General features: G+C 30.6%; 1 protein-coding gene across 16 annotated transcripts in view; it reads right to left on the reverse strand.

Moving 5' to 3' along the window:
• The window catches only part of LOC129757026 (glucose transporter type 1), an 875,183-nt gene that overhangs the window by 53,033 nt on the left and 801,536 nt on the right, over positions 1–20,614 (reverse strand). For 12 of the 16 annotated variants that reach the window (XM_055754112.1, XM_055754111.1, XM_055754125.1 and 9 more), the window contains one exon: positions 2,917–3,020. The exons of 1 other annotated variant lie outside the window; for it this stretch is intronic. In XM_055754112.1, coding sequence (XP_055610087.1) covers positions 2,917–3,020 — 104 coding nt within the window. Of the gene's footprint in view, positions 1–2,916; positions 3,037–13,774; positions 14,086–20,614 lie in introns of those variants that run through there. 3 more of the 16 variants (XR_008739590.1, XR_008739591.1, XM_055754124.1) reach the window with 2 other exon arrangements.

Below are 20,614 nucleotides of genomic sequence, written 5' to 3' on the forward strand. Positions count from 1 at the left end.
AGCCAAAGTTTAAATAAAATACTTTCACTGTGAAGAATATGAGCTATACTACCTATTTTTTTTCTAAAATTCATGAAAATCAATGGAAATTTCGGAAAATTCACAAAGGGTTCAAATAAAGGAATCATTTGACTTTGATGTTCCATTTTTTGACTTGACATCACCAAAACTTTAACAGAAACCACCAAAACCAAAACATACTTTTCATAGAAGTTTTGTTTCTTGGACCAATGATAGTCACCAGTTCAGTAGAAAAATAGGAACAGTAGGTTCAAGGATGGAAATTTTGATCATACATATTTTTGCAAATATTTCAATAACGGCGAAACCTATGTTGAAAAATTTCATTGAAACTTTCAGGAAAGATTATGAACTTTAAATAAATTTCCTGAAAGATATAAATTTCCCGTCCATTCATGAGAAAAATATGATTATATAAAAACCACCACCAGAGGGTCCAAAGTAAGGCAATCAACCCTATTTAACAAATATCTTTGATTTCCTGGTAGCTCTTTAACAATATCTTACACATGTTGCCCTTAATGTGGATCTTTTTCATACACACATCGCTTTTTTGGCAATCTGTTAATATTGTCCAAATTAATATCTTACAAAAAAAACCTCTTACCTACATCAGTTATATTTGTGACATCAAATAAATTCTTCGTATTATATTAATTTCCTTATATTGACACAATTGTCCAGTGCCTTCTATCTTCAGTTTGGTAACTGCCTTTTGTGGAAGTAAATGCCCTTTCAAAATTTAGGTACCTATTTAATTTAAGAAAATCTAATCTGGTACTTCAATATTCAAATATTCAAAAATATATTTTTGGTTGAGAAAGCCAAAACGCTTTCAAATTTCTCATTGCATCTAGTTGGAAGTCAAAATAAAAATCGCAGTTCAGTTTAGCTATTTAGGTATTATGCAGTTTGCAGAGTGGATTTTGCTTGTGTAACTAGATATTTTCTAGGACCTTTTATACACCTTTCCAGGAACAAACTTGAACGACACAAAAATAAAAAAAAAATAGGAATTTTAATCTTAGCTCCAAACAATTACAAAAGGCATCTATATCTTCAAAAATGTATAAATGTCTATACGGAAGTGATATATTATAATCTATTTGAAAGTTTTTAGATAAAAAAACATCCTCGATAGCATGAACTTATAAAAAATAAGTAGAAAACCCACAATTTGTTGATAAAAAAAAATTTCGATTTACTCTGTTTATTTTTTTTGGAAGCAAAAGTATAGCTTACTCTGCTGGTCGCCGTGGTAAATTATATACCGTTGGATTGGATCTCAACAAAAACATATCTTAAAATTAGCTGCTCGCTTTTGCTATATTTTGAATACGATAGCTTTGAGTGGAACGCTGTTTGGTTCAAAAATGAATATTTTTAAGTATTTATACAGAGTAAATCAAGCATTGATTCGACTTAAAGAATAATTAACCATAAAACATAAGTTGTAATATTCATGCAAATAGCATACAGGAATTCCGGAGCCCGTACTTACATAATTTTAACAAAAGTATTCATATATGGTTGAAAAATATTCAATTTTCCAGTATGAGGCTCAAAACCTGTTTTGGAAATTTAAGAAAAAAATAACAAATATGAAAAAAGTTTTTTTTTCAACTTTCCGCATACAATATTCAGTAAAAAAGCTATTTATTAATTAGCTTTAGATTTATTCCTAGAACTTGTGGCTTAAACTGGACGGAATTGATAAAAAAGCTCAAAAACAGGCCAACACGCATGGCTTTGTCCGGCTTTTCGATTTTTCCGGTTAACTTCCGGAAGGCCACTCGCAGCATCACCGATTTTTTTTTGCAAGTAAGTTTATGTTACTACCGTCCATAGTAAATTTAGAGAACTCAATTATCCGTTTTATTTTTTTTATAGCACCATTCGAAAAAAAATCCATTTTTCAATGCGTAATGGTTCACCCCACAGACTAGAACAAAGTTTCATTTCAGCACGTGATTGAATTTTAGAACTTCTGAAATGAATATTTTGGTTATGTAGTGATTTATAAATACATAATGCGATTATTATTGAAAATGATGTCGTGAAATGATTAATAATGCGTGTGCAGTAGGTAACAATAATTGAACTACAATGATTTGTTATGATATAAAGCTACGATAGTGTCAAGCGTTTTACTGTAGCGAAAATTCTAGTTTCGAACATTTGGTGAAGCGATTCTGGTGTAATTTTCCATAGATTACCCCATCTCTTGAGGGTCTCGTTTAAATCTGAGATTTTTAATGGAGCATCTACTGGTTCAAATAATCAATACAATCTGTCATCATGTTTGCATCTGATTTTGTGATATATGTATGTAGGGTAATGTGTTTCAATAATTTAGCTGTCTAACATCAATTTTGAAAAAAATATTTTAGGAGTGTAACAGTTATTATAACTGAATAAACATTGAACAAAGTTCAATAAAATCACATTCAAATCTATTTACACTAGAACATATAGGAAAAAGGTTTTTTTTACATGTAAGTTACAGAAAGAAGTCTAAGTTTAAAAAATTTTAAGTGTAGGTGGAAAGTGAAGAAAATTGTGAAAAAAGACACACCAAACACAAACGCAAAGGAACGTTAAACGAGGGACAACCCTTTCTAGGGTTCAAATTAAATGTCACAACTAACCCCGAAAACTGTTTGAATAGTAAAGATCACACACAAAATCTAGCTAAGAGTAACACACACGCAGAGGTTAAAAGGAGAAACATCGGGGCTAGCAGTGACATCAATTCGTTCGTTCGTTTCGTCCCTCCAAAAGTTTTTTCGAGCACAGAAAACAACACACACTTTCGTGATACACGTTTTGTTTTTTTTTGTTGGTTCTTTGAGTGGTATCACTTTTGAGGATTTGAGATATCTTAGGGTCTCTTACGTGAATCGTGCTGGGTCTTCTCCTCCGATATCATCAGCGCCGCCCGTTCAATTCCCGAGTTCATACTCTGCGGCTCCAGATTATTTACGCAGTTTAGCATACTCCTGAAATTCGCATACTCTACGATTATGTAATAAGTGAATAATTATCAGATTATAAGGGTTTCGGGGTGAGGGGGTGTGTTGGAGTTGGAGAACACTGGGAAGAGTGGGTGGTGGTTGTGGTGGTGTTTCCGGTCGGTTTTTTGTTCTTGTTTTTGTTGTTCGGGGGAAGCGAGAAGAAGATTTTCTCTGAAAGAGGGTTTGTCTTCCTTTGATTGTATGTTGTTTCGTTTTGTCACTGTACTTTTGGTATATGTTGCCATTGGTTGCTAAGTAGAGTTTCTTTCATTGTTTGTTATACGTCATACGGTAAAGTCATTGTTTTAAATTTTGAAAACTCTTTTTTGCTCTCGTGGTTGCTTAACTTACATCTATTTGTCAATATCTAGCCAATTTACAGCTTAGATAGCTTACACTCATATATGTGTAGATGTTTTTTTTGGTGTATTTCACAAATAAACCTGTGATTTTGACAGGTTTCGGTTTTTACAGACAGTGTTCTGTGCTTATTGTGCTTGTGTTTTAAACTGCGTGAAACCTTTTGTTTATTTACAGTGATTAATATATTTTTAGTTAGTAGTTAACTGTTAACATAATGGTATCAAAGACTAATTTGAAAATTTTGTAAAATTAAACAGACTGTGTTTATTTTCTCTCATTTTAGTGGTTTTGTGCCAACGTAAGAACTTATACTACACATATAATATACGGCGTATTACAGGACACAACACTTGACGTTCTTACTAACATAAAAGGATTTAAAATTACCTTTCTTGTCGACCGGTTTCGGGCTCGATGTTGCCCATCTACAGGACGATGTCCGACCCGATGTGTTTATTTTGGTTCAGATAGAATGTCGTTGAGGGTTGCCCAAGAAACTGATATAATTTAGATTCAGAACCTTGGGAGACAAATCTTTTCATTTGCCTCACAGAAAAATTAATCATTCTTTTTTCTTTTCTGATGCTAAAATCACACCTTGTGCGAAGTTGACCAAATGTAGGACTGAAAATTAGAATGGAGCCTTCTGGTATGCCAAGAAATGAAGTTCTTAAGATGCTAAATTTAAAATACATTTTTTTAAAGAACCACAGGCTACCATCCCAATAGATGTAAAGAAGCTCCTGTCTTTGTGAACATACCAATCGGTTTAAGATAGTTTTTGTTTTAAAATTTTCGGTTTGAAAATCATTTGAGTGTAATATAAAGGTTAAATTGAAAAAATCATCTTATCATTCAAGCTTTAAACATTTTTATAGTTTTTTTTAATTGATTTTGAATAATTTCTATAGAGATGGAACAGCGCATGGACAAAAATTTTTATAAGGAAGAAATTAAAAAAAAACTTCAAAACTCTCTGGAGCCATATTGTTATTTGATATTCTTGTTCGTTGGGGTTCATGTACAACAAAAATTAGTAGGAAAACTTTAACACAAAATCAGCTTAAAATCTGTTTAAAAAAGATATTAAAAAAAAATTCTACCACTCTCTGGGGCCATTTTTTTGTTGATATTCTTGTTCGTTAAAGCTCAAGTACTACAAAACTTGTATAGTAGAAAACCTTAAGCTAGAATTATAATCATTTTTTAAATTAAGGTTTATCACCGGTACTTTTTATAAGCTTAAATATTGATTATTGAGTTTTTTCGGTGAGTGAAACAACTTTTTTAAATTTACATAACGTTTCGGGTTACTTTTCTTCACCCATCATCAGACGTCTAAAAATATTTACCTTTATGAAAACCTTATCACTATTCAAATTAAACTCGCTGTTTACTTTTTCCTTTTACTTGTAAGTAAGTTTTGCTATGAGACCGTTGTAGGTAGCTAGTTTTCCTACTTCGATTTGTTGATTCGCTATTCGCTCCTTACCCTTTACTTACTTTCCTTACTTACTTACAAGAAAGAAGAAAGGAGCGAACAGCGAATTTAATTTTAATAGTTTAAAGTTTTTAATAAAAGTAAATATTTTTAGATGGGTGAAGAAAAGTAACCCGAAACGTTACGTAAATTTAAAAAAATCGTTTCACTCACCGAAAAAACTCAATAAGCCTGCTGAATTTAAATTTTGATTCATATATGAGGATCTTGTTTTAATCTCATTTATTTTATTGAAAATTACTGTGCTTGAGGAAAACTTAGACACTAGGAAGTGTTCACGAAAGAAAGTGGACACCTGTTTTCGAAGGCTCAAGTTAAATTTTTGAAAAAAAAAACTAAAACTCAGTTTGAAATATCGCAAAAAAGTGTTCATTCTGACAGATGCCTGAAAAATTAGAGCCTTACGCTTTCTCTTTAGAGTGTTGGCAAGTATTTTTATTTTTTATTTTTTTCAACAGATTTTGTAAAATTTTACGCACCTTTTATTGTGCCATTCAGTGACATTTTGACTAAAATAACTCGAGTTTTCCAGAGTGTTGCCTTCTGTACAATGTTCCTCGAGGCGTATATCGATTATAGGCCAGTGTTTTTCAATATATCGCAGTTTGAGACATCTCGATGAATTTTTGTATTTCTAAAAAAATTACCATTTATTGTGGTCAATGTAAAAATGCAGTGCATATTTAGCCGTAAATTTAACCAAAACTTAATCGTTCTTCAGAAGCCACAATTTTTTTCACAACTGTTTTTAAAACATTGTGATCTTTAATAAATATAAAAAAATTCATAATATTTTTTTCAAAAGCATATTGTTTTATTTGTTATTCGAGCTCGATTTATCTTTTTTTTTTTCAATATTCTGCTGTATTGTGATGATTATGAGCATTCTTGTTTTGGTAATTCCTTCAAAATAATATTGGCTTTTCTAGAACTTTAGAAGCGAGCAGCAGTTTCCTCTTTTTTTCCAGTTTTCTGGTCTTTATTCCATGCAAATATTAGTAGACCTTCAAGAAAATTAATGTTTTCAAGCACTTGAGTTATTTTAAACACCAAAAACTTTGCATTCTTCAAAATTTTAACCCCTTTTTGAAAAATAACTTTTTTGCACATCATTTGTGCAGAATTGATTCGTCCAACGGTGGATTATTCCATTATTACCAGCTTCTATCCAACTGTTTCAACATTTTTTTTACTTATTATTGCTTTAAGTAGAGTTTAACGAACAATTCAACATAATTTTCCCATTTCTAGCTAGTACACTTGCTTAATTACAAAAAAAAGAGTTTTCCACTTTCTTTCGTAAACAGTTCATATGCTGGAACAGACAAGTATCTTTCATTTTAATACCATTTCAGGTGATTGTTGAAATAGAGCCGTGATGCTCTATAAGTAAGGTTGCCAGATTGCCCGGATATTTAATACAAAATTTGAAAACAGTTCGGCCCAATCCGGTTTCCCAAATTTTATTGAAAAAAGCCCGGATTTATTCACTTTATTTGGCGAATCAAACGAAAAAAAAAACAAGTTATGTTGTAAAAAATTATGTTCATGCCTCTTAAACGAAATTTTTCGAGGAAGTTTTATAAAAATAATCATGAAAGGTTTTTTGGAAGCCTTGAATACGATTTAAAATTTGTCATTGAATTTTTGATCTTGACAAAATTTTCCCGGATATTTCTTGGATTTTGGTAGTCAATTTTGAAATCAAATGTGTGAATTTTGCCTGGTTTTTATATAGTTAAAATTGCCCGGATATGTGCTGAAAACATTCTGACAACCTTATCTATAAGCATTTGTAAATTCTATAAAATGGGCTCGGCATGGTTCTTTCTTTCCGGGAATTCTAATTTTTGAACATAGTTTTCTGTAAACTAACTTTGAATATGTTTCGAAAAACGTCATTGAGTAAGATCTCACTCGAAATGAACTTTTCAATTTCGTGAATCATAATTTTCATTTAATTATGATTTTCATTCATCATTGCCAGTTTTCTAAAATCTAAAATGAAAATCCCTCATTAATAGAAATGGATTTTTGGTTCTTATTTCATTTTTTTTCATGAAATTTGTGGCAAACACTGAATTTATGGTGTTTGTAAATTTATGAATTTCAGAATAAATCAATAGAACACGAAGCTTGCCATAATAGTTTACTTTTGAATTTATTTTTAAACTGAATTAAAAGTATAAATTCTGAATTTTGCTTATTTCTTTCTACAACTCAATACTTACGCAGTTCTTTCAACCTTAATTTAAAAAAAAAAGACTAAAATAAATTTTGGCATTGAATTAATTAAGTTTTTACAATACTTATGAAATAGAATATGGCTAAGATGATCTTGAATAAGTTTTGAAAAGCCTTGCACAGGTTCAGTTATATAAATATTGTATTTAGATTTGAGTTTCTTTAGTTCTCATTTCATTTGAAACTATCCACTTACTTTTGTAAACATGAGTTTAAATTTCAAATCTGCTTCATGTGAAAGATATTGAAGATTTGAATTCAAATTAATATTCAAGATTGTGACTATTGAATCATCTTAAAGTAAAAGCTGATTTTAAATTTAAAATTTACTCTATTCCTGCATAAATAAAATTCGGTTAACTCGTTCGAAACGGATTAAATATTTTTTATCTAACATTTTTGACTTGGACTTCTCTTTACTTAAAAAAAATGTTTTGACGTCAGTTCTCTAAAGCTTTATTGTTACCCTTCAAATCAAAATGATATTGCATCATAATAAATTTACTTCAAATTAACATTTGTGTTATAACTTTTATGTTGTTGACATCCAAATCAATTTTCTCGTTCAATAATTACCAAATGTTGGGCTTCTTAAGACAACTGGACCTCAACCCGGTATTTGAAAAAAAATGTTTTTGAAAAATTGCTTTTTTTTTTGAAGTTTTTGCTGAAATTATGTAATGTCTAAAAAAAGAAACTTTTGATATTTTTTAAGTAAATTTTTCAAAAGACTCGCAGGCAAACTGATGATGAAATAAATAATTTTTTGAGGTTAATTGAGTAAATTTTTCATGTTTTGAACTTTTTTTTCCCTGTGTCTCTTGCCGTATGTATAGATCATTAGATCAACATATTTTTAAACATTCTTATTTAATTTATGTTTAATATATGAGACCCTCAGAGCTCAAGGGGTACTAGAACAAAAATTGTTTAATAATGTTTTATCTATGTTTTAATAACTGATGCAGGAAGATTTTGTTGTCCTGGATTCAAAGTTTTTGTCAGATTTTGTCTTAGTATCACCTCTGGTTTATGTGAAGTGCGGAATTTTTTAAAAAATTGGTCAGTTTTGAGAAAAATCGATTATTGATAATTGATATTCGTATAAACTTCACAATACATTTAGACTGATTTTAAATCATTGTTTATACTTTATTCAATGAAGGATTAAGATCTAATCGAGATATAAGCATATTTCTGAGATGAAACGCTTGAAAAATGAAATTCTATAAGTTTTAGAAATTGGAAAACGAAAGATGGCAATTTTATCATGTCTTTTTGCAAATTTGGGAAAAAATAAAAAGATATAGTAATGTTAAGTGTTGTGAAAAAAGTACAGAAATTTATTTCATGAACTTCTACCTTTTTGAACAGTATCAAAAAAAGTTTTATCGAAATCAAGAGTTGATAGAAAAAATTAAGTGAATTTTTGGAATCAGTGCCCCAAAATTATTAAAAATAAGCTTGCAAAAGCATGCGTTGAAGAAACTGTTGTTGCCATGCGCAATGAAAAACTTTGGTTTTTTTGACAATTTTAGCAAAGGCGAAGTAAAAACTCACACACATTAAAATAAATTTTAGATAGTAATAGTTTGCAGAGCTTCACGTTATATTTTATAATGACAATTTTTTTTTTACAAAATCAATACTGAAAAAGGTTAAAAAAAACGAATTCGTGTACTTGCATAAACATTTTTTATTGAAATTGGAGGTGATGAAACTATCCAAAATTGAATAGGTTCATCCTTAGATCTTGATAATTTTTCAATATTTGAAAGCTTTTAATAATTGATTTGATATTTTTAGCGAATTCTTTCTTTTACTAAAAGGAAACATTTTTGCTTGCCTTTTATTTATTAAAAACGAAAATTTTTGAAAATATTTATATGGTTCGTAAAAAGATTTGAACCGATTTCTGAGTAAAATCCTTATTTGTTTGAATCGATGCGATAGTTTTTTCGCCATCACTTCAATTTAAAAGTTTGATGGAACATAACCATAGCGATTTTTTTCTGCGCCCATCAAGACGATGCCATTTTTTTTGCTATAAAAGGTGTTTTTTTTATTTGAAGTTCCATATGAAATCATTGCATTGAGATGATGAGCAAGGTTTGAAAATCTTGAAAACTTCCTAATTTCACAGACTTTTAGCATGATTTGTCAATGTTACAGTTTACATTTTTGATTTTATAAAGTTTTCACTAGTTAAATAAATTTTATTTACTTAATTTAGATACTTCTGGGATAGGCTTTCTAAGGCTGAATCATGAACATTTAATTATTATTATTATTATAATTTATTAGAGACCTTTTAACCATTCGGGGTCATTCGGGTCTGTAGAATGAACATTTAATGACTTCAGTAATGTGGTTTGCTCATGTTGAAGTAAAATGACCCAATTTTTTTAATATTTGGCATGAATTACCTATAATTTTTTAAAAATAGCATCAAGCATAACACAATACAACAAAATTAACATTTTTCAAGGTTCAAGAAATCTTAGAACTGATTTTGACTTATTCAGTGGTTCTGAATCCAAATATTCAATTACGTTTTTTGTCAGCTCTAAATTTTGAGATAACTTTTTAAAATAGGTAAAAAATTAGTTGTTCAATTTGAGTACTTTTTTGATAAAACTGTAAAATACAAATAGTTATTGACTCAATGATCAACTTTCCCAAAGACAGCGAGAAATTTTTAATGCTGAGAAAAAAAGTTATAGAAGTTTTCTTTTTGTTATTTTTTCCAAACCTGTAAAAATGGGAATTTAAATAAAAATTTAAATAAAAATTACAACAATTGAATCTGGGATATTTTTAAACCTTTAGTCAAAATATTTCGCAGTCTTCGAAAAAGTTGTTGAATGAATTAAAATCTTTAACATCCAATATTCTATAATTTTTTTAAATTTCATTGATAATGTGAGAAGAAGTTGTCATCTTACTTTTTGGAATTTCTTTTAATTATTTATAGAATTCAATTTTTTGAAAGCGTTGTATCTCTGATACAAGAATATCTTGGTAATATCTGAGTCCTTGGTTGAATGAACAGCAGTTAATTGATTGTAAATCAGCTTTTCGTTTTTATGTAGGTTTATTGGTTTATCAATTATGAAACATCGATTTTACCCAAAACTGATAAATTTAAAAAAATTACACGTCATATCATCGAAACTAGAAGTGGTAGACGAAATATGTGAAATTTTTCGAATTCATATATTGTTTTGGTTGAGAAATCAGAATTTCGCTGAGACATTTCGGTAAGAAATCTATAATGGTTTACCCAATCTTTTTGTATAGAGTTTCCGTATTTCTGTCATTAATCGAAAACAAAAATAGTTCACTTCATCATGCAATTTGAACTTTGCTTTAAACTAATAATAATGACTTCATTCACTCCTTCATTAAGTTTTTCCAATAAATAATATAGCATCCATGCCTTTGAAAAAACTCAATAAAAAGCTGAAGTCACAAAAAAAGTCAACAACACAGTGCAATAAATTTTTCATTTTCTTCAATTTCTCTGACAATTTCATCTCCTTGACGGCCGCATTTCCAATAATATTTTCAAAAATACCTATATCCATTTATCTCATTTTTTCCTTCTTTTTTAGACGTCCAAAAATGAGTAAACAAATATTTTTTTTTTTTACAATTTTTAACTTTGTTTCAGATTTTTATCGCCGTTATAATTGTTGATTATAATATTTTAATGGCATTGCGGCGAGATGAATTCTAAGTAGAAATTTAAGACTTTGTGAAACATATAGGTGGATAGATGAAGCGAGTGCGCTTCGTAGAAGAAGTGAGTAGGCGGTGAAGATGTAAGCGAAGGGCAAATTTTTGAAGAAAGCTCAAAGCTGTTGGTAAATCCTTTGCTGCGCACCGCACAGCTTTGAGCTTTCTTCAAAAATTTGCCCTTCGCTTACATCTTCACCGCCTACTCACTTCTTCTACGAAGCGCACTCGCTTCATCTATCCACCTATATGTTTCACAAAGTCTTAAATTTCTACTTAGAATTCATCTCGCCGCAATGCCATTAAAATATTATAATCATCAATTTTTAACTTTATACTTTCAGTGTAAAAATTTAATGTAACTGGTTTAATTCGAGTATAGTTTTGACTTCTTGAGGCCGAAATCAACGACCATTGATTTAATTTGGCTCTGAAAGTGATATTTGACAAGAATTCTAAAAATAAACCTATCCGACTAAAATATTTTTTTAAAGGAAGTGGCTCCAGAGAGGTGTCTTTTTTATTAGTTTATCGAAAAATCACATTATTTGTTGATTTATTTTTATTGATTTCCCAGTTTAAGATTTCCAACAAAAATTTAAGCACATTTGTGGCTCCAGAGAGTATGTTAGATATAGTTTTTTTTAATAAGTTCGAATATTTCTTAAATTCTCGAATCTCATCAGATCTATTTAATCTAGATGTGTTTATCTGCAAGGTTTAAGAATCTTAGTTATGCTAAATAATTCAATAAAACCTTTTTATTAAGAGTTTAGTTTTGACACTATGTGTATGTGCGTGCATGAAATATTAAAGAGTCAGTGTTGTTTTTGGCAGGTGAGCATTTACATTTCTAAGCGGGTGATTATTTTATTTCAGATTTTTTATGCTATATTTTTTTTCGTTTAAATTACCATTTGCAAGCATTTTCAAATGCAGCCTTATTGGATTTTTATATGAGTTCGTTTATTGATATATTGTTACAGCGCCATTATTTCCTAATCACTTTGAGCAGTGCAATTTTTTTTATCCTACCGGAACGCAAGCTTTATTCCTTTTGCTGCTTAGATATTTTAAACGGTTTGACAATTGAAAAATGTGCATTGAGGGAAGAAAAAAGATGTATTTACAAACTAGTGAAAGTTATTTTTTTTATGAAAGCTTAGATTTTGTAAAAATAAAAAAAATCTAAATACAAACAAAAATTAGGAAAAAAGAAATGAAAATACAAATTTTTGATGAATAAAAAAAATTAAAGGAAAAACTCCATTCAAATTTTATTGGGATTAGGAAAACTTTTGATGGCATTTATTTTAAGCAGACTAAAGCTGAAATTTATCAACTAGAATACGCTCTTCCAGGAGCGAAGCCAGCAGGAAGCCCTTTCCCGAGGAGAATGTGTAGTAGTTTTCCTGTTCCCATTTCCTTTCACCGAACGCCTACACATTCCGGCTTGCACTGAACTTTTCTGTAAGTAGGAAGGTAACAGAGCAAAATTTACCGAACAATTTCCAATTTCGTGCTCCAGCTGGCTGGAAATAAACTCCCGGCTGGCAGCAACATCAGCAGGAGCCAGGCGTTGTTGCCTCGGCAGGAGGACACCCAGAAAGACAGACGGAACCGGAAAGCGATGATAAAGAACGACGCTGAGATATGAGGTGTTGCACTTCTCACTGCCTCTTTTTGTGCCAAGAGAAGTTCTTACCGTTTTTGGTTTGGTTTGGTAGATAATCTCAGCAGGTGCTCACAGCAGGTGAGCTTTGAAGGAAGTATTTCAATTATATTTTGCTTGATAATTTATAATCTGGGTTGGTGATAATTTTTTTCCCCAAAGCAGAGGAAACTGAAAATTTTAGGAAAATTTAAGGTTTCTCAACTTCTTGAAAATATTTTCTTAAAAAATGCCTAAAGAAAATGTAGCAAAACTTTAATAGAATAGAAAACAATCTCAAATTCAACCTAAGAAAGTCTCTTTGCGAGGTAATTTAAAGGGACTCTGGAGTAGGTAAATCGAATAAACAAACCGAAATTTTCTGCTGCGAGACAAAATTCCCTAGGGGAGTTTCCGTCAAAGAAGTTTCGCCTGGAATGTTTTCCTGCGGCGAATGAAGGTTGGTGAGTTTGTTTTGTTTTGGAGTTTCCCGAAGATGTTCGGGGTTCGGTACGAGAATTTCAAAATTTGGAATGGGCAAAGAACTTTTCGCGCTCATACATGGTGGTTATTTTGGAAATTATTTTAGAGCAGTGCACATAAATTAAATCGTGCTGTCTGCTTTGGGATAATGTAACTTTTCCTCCTCATATTGAGTTGGAAGAATGTGTTTGTTTAGGGAAGTTCTTGAAAGTTGGCTATCTCATTTGTTTCATTGTAATGATAACGATTAAAAAGTGAGTAAAGACACTGTACTGAAAAGTTGGTCGGGAAAGGGGGGATGATCTCTCTAGAATCAAACACTTCTCAACACTGAAGGGAAAGGGGGCTGATTCTAAGTTTTTGTTTCTAGAACAAGATTTATCTAAAGGAAAGGAGTTGTAATTTAGCAGTTTTTAACATTTTAATAGGGCTGTCTTATTCAATTCATTGTACTGAAAATAATTGAAGAAGTGACTAACGAGCCATCGCACTGAAAAGTTGGAAGAGAAAGGGGGGGATGATCTCAATTTAATGTGAGTCTTCTTCAAACATTCTGAGAGATGACGAAGTTTTTCTGAAACTCTAAAATAGTGGAACATTGAACATTTCAAAACATCGTTGAGAAAGGGGGGATGATTTTAAACTTGCTTGGAAACATATGCATATACGAAACTATTGAAGTAAAAATTTCAAAATAATGAAATGATAATACAAATGCAAGAATGTTTTCGAAGAAATAAATGAAATAAGAAACAAAAATTTGAGAAAAATAATATATTTATAACATAATTTCTAAGAATAATACTTCGAGCTTAACTGAAATTGCAAAAATGAAATCAAAATCTAACTTATGGCTAAAAAGTAGGCTGTGGAAACATCATTTAAGCTTGAGTGTAGAAATATACATGTGGGAAAAAAGCATTTTCGGAAGGGATTTTTTCGCACTTCGGACTAAGACTTATTTGTCTTTAGTCAAATCGGGTTTATCGGAGGCTGCAAGGGTATCGTTCGAGCTGTGCATTGGCAAAGTATTGGTAGCAACGGTATCGTGGCTGTGCGTATCATCGTTACTGAAACAATAAATTATATTTAAAAATAAATGCATAAAAATTATTCATTAATCCTTCAAAATAGTTCTGTTAGTTGATGTTAATCTGTGGAAGCTTTGAGTTTTTTATTAGTGCAAATTGTTGATAACTTTAATTTGTAAAAAAATCATTCCATATTTAAAAAAAAAATTAAAGAAGTTGCCTAGCTCAAGCTATCATCGAAGAAAAAAACGCCTTGCTTAAATTAAAACTTAATTAAAAAAAAACACACGATTCATTCGGCTCCTGCAAAACTGCCTAGCATTTCTACGGGTATGAGAGAAACTGAAAAATTATGAGATTAAAACCTGGAATAATTAAAGGATTTTTTTCCGGAAATGTTCCCTACCTTTGCCGAAACAAATAGCGAGAAGTTTATTGGGGGCAGCTAGTATTGGTCGAAATGTCCTGTTGGGATGGGTTTGGTTTTTTGTTTACATTTACATACAGTTACATTTGGTTGCAGTTTTATGTTTGATTTTCCATCATGTTTGGTTTGATGGGTCACGTGTGTTGTGTTTTTTGGATGAGGTTCAGTTAAACAAACGTCGTTTAGTTGTTTTTAGAATTATAAATAATGGAAGAGTTTTTTCTGTTTGATTATCAGTTTTAAATACAAATTAAAAATGTTTTCTAGCACTATTTCTATCTACTTTTCTTTCTACGATTTGATTGTAAATTTAACACTCCATGCTCATCAGTGATTTAATCAAAAGTTTAAAGATACTTTAAATTTTTCCAGTAAACATCGAATAGATTTCATAGCACCTATTTTTTCTATTAAAAGATGTTGGGGTGTCCAGCTTTTGGTAATTTTTTTGTTAGAAAAGAAAACCATATTTGCTTCTCGAATGCCATAAGGAAGATAAAGTGTCACTAACAAAACTTCATAAATATCAATACAAATTTTGCTTATTTTTTCTTCACATTTTGGGAGCTTCGACTAATTTGTGTTGATTTAGTTGTTAAGGAAAAATTTTAAAAAATCAATTCATTGGGCATCGCTGTAAAACGAAAAACTATAAGTCATTTTTTTCGACCTTTTTGATCCAATAAGTGAAAATATTCTCAATTTATTCATATTATCGATGTTTCGATTTTGAACTCAATTTAAGAATTCTGAGGTTTCTGAGATTTCTGAGTTTTGTGAGATTTCTGAAATCTCTGGGCTTTCTGAGATTTCTGAGATTTCTTAGATATCTGAGAACTCCAAGATTTTTGAGATTTCTGAGATTCTTGAGATTTCCGAGATTTCTGAAATTTCTAAGATTTCTGAGATTCCTGAGATTTCTTTAATTCCGAGATTTCTGAAATTTTCTGAGATTCCTAAGATTTCTGAAATTTCTGAGATTTCTGAAATTTCTGAGATTTCTGAGATTCCTGAGATTTCTGAGATTTCTGAGATTTCTGCAATTTCTGAAATTTCTGAGATTTCTGAGCTTTCTGAGACTTTTTAGATTTCTTAGAATTAAGAGAATTCCGAAATATCTGAGATTTCTGATGTTTCTAAGATTTCTAAGATTTCTGAGACTGCAGAGGTTTCTGAGATTCCTGAGATTTCCGAGAGTTTTGAGATTTCTTAAATTTCTGAGTTTTTGAGATATCTGATATAACTGAGATTTCTTTGATTTCTGAGATTTCTGAGATTTCTGAGATTTCTGAGATTTCTGAGATTTCTGAGATTTCTGAGATTCCTGAGATATGTGAGATTTCTAAAATTTCTGAAATTTTTAGGGAAATCTGTGATTTATGCGATTTTTGAACATTCTGAAATTTTTGAAATTTCTAAGATTTTTGAGATTTCTGAGATTTCTGACATTCCTGAGATTTCTGAGATATCTTTGATTTCTGAGATTTCTGAGATTTCTGAAATTTCTGAGATATCTGAGATTTCTAAAATTTCTGAGATTTCTGAAATTCTGATTTCTGAGACTTCTGAGATTTCTGAGACTTCTGAGATTTCTGAGATTTCTGATATTTCTGAGATTTTTGAGATTTCTGAGAGTTCTGAGATTTTTGAGATATCTGAGATGTCTGAGATTTTTGAGATTTCTGAATTTTCTGAGACCTCTGAGATTTCTAAGATTTCAGTTAATTCTGAGATTTCTGAGATTCTTGAGATTTCTGAGATATCTGAGATTTTGCGATTTCTGAGATTTATGAGATTTATGAGATTTCTAAAATTTCTGAAATTTCTAGGATTGCTGAGATTTCTTAGATTTCTGAGATTTTCGATATTTTTGTTATGATTTCTGATTTTTGATTTCTTAACATCGGATTTCAAATTCTGGTTTGTGAGGTTTTTGAAATCAATTGATCCATAGTTCATTTTATTTGAATCCTTTGTTAGATTTTGTCCAGCTCTTCTAGTTTTCGTGATTTGACGTTCATCAGTTTTTAAAATTATCTATTTTTTGTTAAATAATAAAAAATATAATGTTGTTCTGAGCAATATTCCACGATTTTTGTAGTTTGATTTCTATTTCCAAAGAAGTTTAATTTATTTAATATTTTTTTAAACTTTAGGATTTTTGAATGTTGCAGCCTTTTCAGGTTTTTTTCCCACTAAATGTCAATTTTTGTTTTTTCACCTAATGAGTGTATTCGAAAAAAAAATGCAACATTTTGTATTGTGAATAACTTTTGAATGCATGGATGAAATTTGATGAAATTTCCTGACAAGTGGTTTTTGAAATAGCGCCATCTATAATGTATCTCTATTATAAACTATCCTTTTCCCCGAATCAAGGCTATTTTAGATTAAATTTTCTGTTTCCCAAAGCTTGACTTTCAAAATCTCTCATAATTTCAATCTGGTCGAAGTTACGACAAATTTACCCAATTTTCCTTCTTAGGCACAAAAAAATCATATTTGAATTTTTATCACACGAACACAGGTTTCGCGTAATGTCACCTTTCCAGATCGAACCAAAACAGAATATCAAATTTATTAAACCTATTAATGTGCTTCGCAGGGAAAATTGTCGCACTTGGTGGCAGTCTTCTTTGAATATTTAGCCATTCATCGATTCAATCGTTATGAAACACTGAATGATTTTCAGATTGCACAGATTATCAAATTTCGCAAGTACCAAACACCAAGTTTTTCAGTTTTTTTATTCTTTTTTTTTTTAATTTCGGAATATCCAAGTGAGACTTGTCAACGAATAGTTTCTGGATGAAAACGTGCCATGTGCCCGCTTAAGAGCTCGTTTTGCTGTCATTAACGAATTTTTTCAAAATCTGCTAGAACGGTCCAAATATTTTGCTCACGATTTGACCACCGCACTGTTTGTTCACCTTTTAGAGATGAATTCAGGCTTATTAGTCAGCTAGACGAACCTGTCAGAAAAAATGTCTTTTTCATCACTTCCCCTGTAGAAATTTCGATAGGGGAAGAGATAAAAAAAAGTCAAATGTTCCCGACTGGTTCGCTTAGCTGACTAATAAACAATAATAATCTTTATTTGAAACGGATGATATTGAAATTTGTTTTTCAATATGAACTGCAGGCTGGCCAAGATGCTGTTCACTCTTGTTGCATAAATTAAGGCGTTTACAGCACCTGTGTTTTGCCTTTTTATGCAATCCAAGCAGAGCTGCGTATTATTTCCATGTATTCAGAGGTGTCCTGAATTTTCTCAGAGAATCCTGATTTTTTTCTTCGCGGTGTCTTGATTTTTGACAACCACCCGGTATCCCTGCTTGAGTTTTCAATTGACACGCCTAGCTTAAAAATGCCATATCTCTCTTGTTTCTCAACCGATTTGTTTTAAATTTATTCTTTAGAAATTTCGCAATGTAACTCAAACATGTTTTCCCATAAAGTATTCAGCTACAACACTTCAGTTTTCTGTTATTCAAAGTCTAAGAAAAAAGTCCAAAAAACATGCTTCGGAAAAAAGACTGTATATCAGCAACGAAATTCTCGAAAATCAATTTAAGAGTTTATTTTTGAAAATCATTGCAACGCTCATGTAATTACTTCACGAGAAATGGTATGAAATTTCCTTTCTTGTGAGTATAAATTAATTGTAGAAATCTTGCGTCAATTTATCCAGAACCCGGGGCTAAATTGATTTTTAGGTTAGAGAAAATCTGAGAAGTTGCAAATTGACAATAAAACTCGATAAACGGCTATCTTGGAAAATTCTTTTTAAATTCTGTATTTTGTACTTTGAGAACCTGATGATTCCATAAGATGTCAAATTATGTCAGCTTTCCATTCTATTTTCAATTTTTTTCTACGGTGACTGAAACAATTTTGACGGTTTTCACTTTTTTTTAAAACATTTCGCTCAACACAATTATCTCATTTCGCTCAACGAATAGCTTCTAACTTAAGCTTTCCTGGACATTCAGGGATTTTTTTAGCATTTCCTAGCTGATCTACAGTCTTTTTCCGAATCACGTTTTTTAGGGTTAATTTTTCTACTTAGAATTTGAATAACGGAAAACTGAAGTGTTGTAGCGTGGTTTCGAAAACAATAAACTCTGTACAAATCGGTTGAGAAAAAAGAAATATAGCGGTTTTAATCAAGGACTGTCAAATTGACACTTTTCAGGAGCTCTTAAGGGTAAGAATTATTTTGACGGACGAGGGTTAAGCCTTAGTCGAGCGGTCTGACTTATTTTTTTGGTATGATCTACTTTTAGGTTGCCAGATTTTTTTCAACACGTATCCGGACTAGACAAATCCGGGCAATTATATCTTAAAACCTGGACAAATGCAGGCATTTGATATCGAAGTTTTCGCCCACCTTAATCTAATTCAATGTGTTTTTTTCGGTTGAAGTTATGAATGCTTTATGTTGCATATGAAGTTTATTTTGAAATTTTTCTGTGCATTTAGGCTCATAAATTAAAAATTCGAGAACATTCAAGAATTCTAAAGGTTTAAACTATAAGTTTATACTAAAATTTGTTTAAAGATTTTTTAACATTAAATCCTCAAAGTTATCCTTAGCTCTATAAAAAAAATTGAAAATGTAAATTTTCTTTAAATTACATGGTATTTTTTAACAAGCTATTGATTTTAACGACTAACTGTTGAATAAATTTCTATCAGTGGTGTTCACCATTTTTTCTTTCATATTTCAAATAATTGAAAAAATCATTATTTTTAGTTTTTTTTTTAATTTTTCATGTCCTGTTTTTCATGCATTTATCACTTTTTCGGTTTTGTTCATTTGTTAATTTGCCATTTATGTAATTTTTGTCATTTGCAGTGTTTTATTTGTAATTGTTTTTTTTTTAATTTTATGAAATTTTCATCATTTTTGTCATTTTTGAGTACTTTATAATATTTTTTGAATTTTTCGGTTTATGACGTTGTATTCTATATACATTTAAGAACGTAAACGTATTTGTTTTAACTATATTGGTCATGTTATAGGGAAAAATCTAAGGTAATATCGTTTCAAAAATCCGTTCAATTTAGGCACATATGTCGAAATCGGATGTTGTCAAAATAGAATGTTGCCAAAACGAATGGGAACTGTATAGAGTTTGCTTCTAAAATCGTTTCAGCCGTTTCTTTGGAAATTTAACTGTTTTTGTGATTGTTCTTTTTGTTTCAAATAATTATTGATTTCAGCAAAAAATGTTTGAGTTTTTTTAATTAAATTTTTATTCAAAATTCAAAATTCTAGGCCATTTTTAAATAAAAGTGCAACTGGTTTTCTAATTGCTTTTTTTTATTCATGTCATGGCAGAATTTTTTCTTCACGTATCTGAACCGGAAAATCCGGCAAACTTCATATATAACTCATTTTCAAGCGGATTTGTGCCAACGTAAGAACTTAACTACACAATTAACACACGACGTATTACAGGACACGACACTTAACGTTCTTACAAACGGAAAAAAGGATTCAAAATTACCTTTTTTGTCGAGTCCTGTAATACGTCGTGTGTTAATTGTGTCTTCATATATAAGCCTAGCAAAATCCGGGCATTTGATTTAAAAATTGACTATCAAAAATCCGAGCAATATTCGAGATAATTTTGTCAAATCCCAGAAATTACTCAACTCAAATCAAGAAAAATATAATCGGAAAAATCGTTCCATTAAAACTCATCGACAGATTTAAAATCGTAATTAAGGCTTCCAAAACATCTTTCATAATTATTTTTATGAAAGCTTTCTCATAAAATCACCACAATTTGTTTTTTTTTGACAAACGAAGTGTATAAATCCGGGCAAAATCCGGTAAAAATCCGGGCAAAATCCGGGCAAAATCCGGCCAAAATCCGGGCAAAATCCGGCATTTTTCAGTTGAATTTGGGCAACTGGGCCAGGCTGGACTGTTCCCAAATTTTGTGTTTAATATCCGGGCAAACCAAGATTAGAATAGGGATGACTTTATAAAATTCAAAAATTCACTTAAAATGTTTTTAAAAGTTTTCATTGTTTTTTCAGGTTTTTCAGAAATTCTTAATGTCGTTTGTTTTTATTTCATGAGGGTATTTTAATCATTTGGTTGCTCCCAGTGGGTTCACTCTATTTATG

The sequence above is a fragment of the Uranotaenia lowii genome, chromosome 3, assembly GCF_029784155.1.
Source record: "Uranotaenia lowii strain MFRU-FL chromosome 3, ASM2978415v1, whole genome shotgun sequence".
Lineage (NCBI taxonomy): Eukaryota > Metazoa > Arthropoda > Insecta > Diptera > Culicidae > Uranotaenia > Uranotaenia lowii.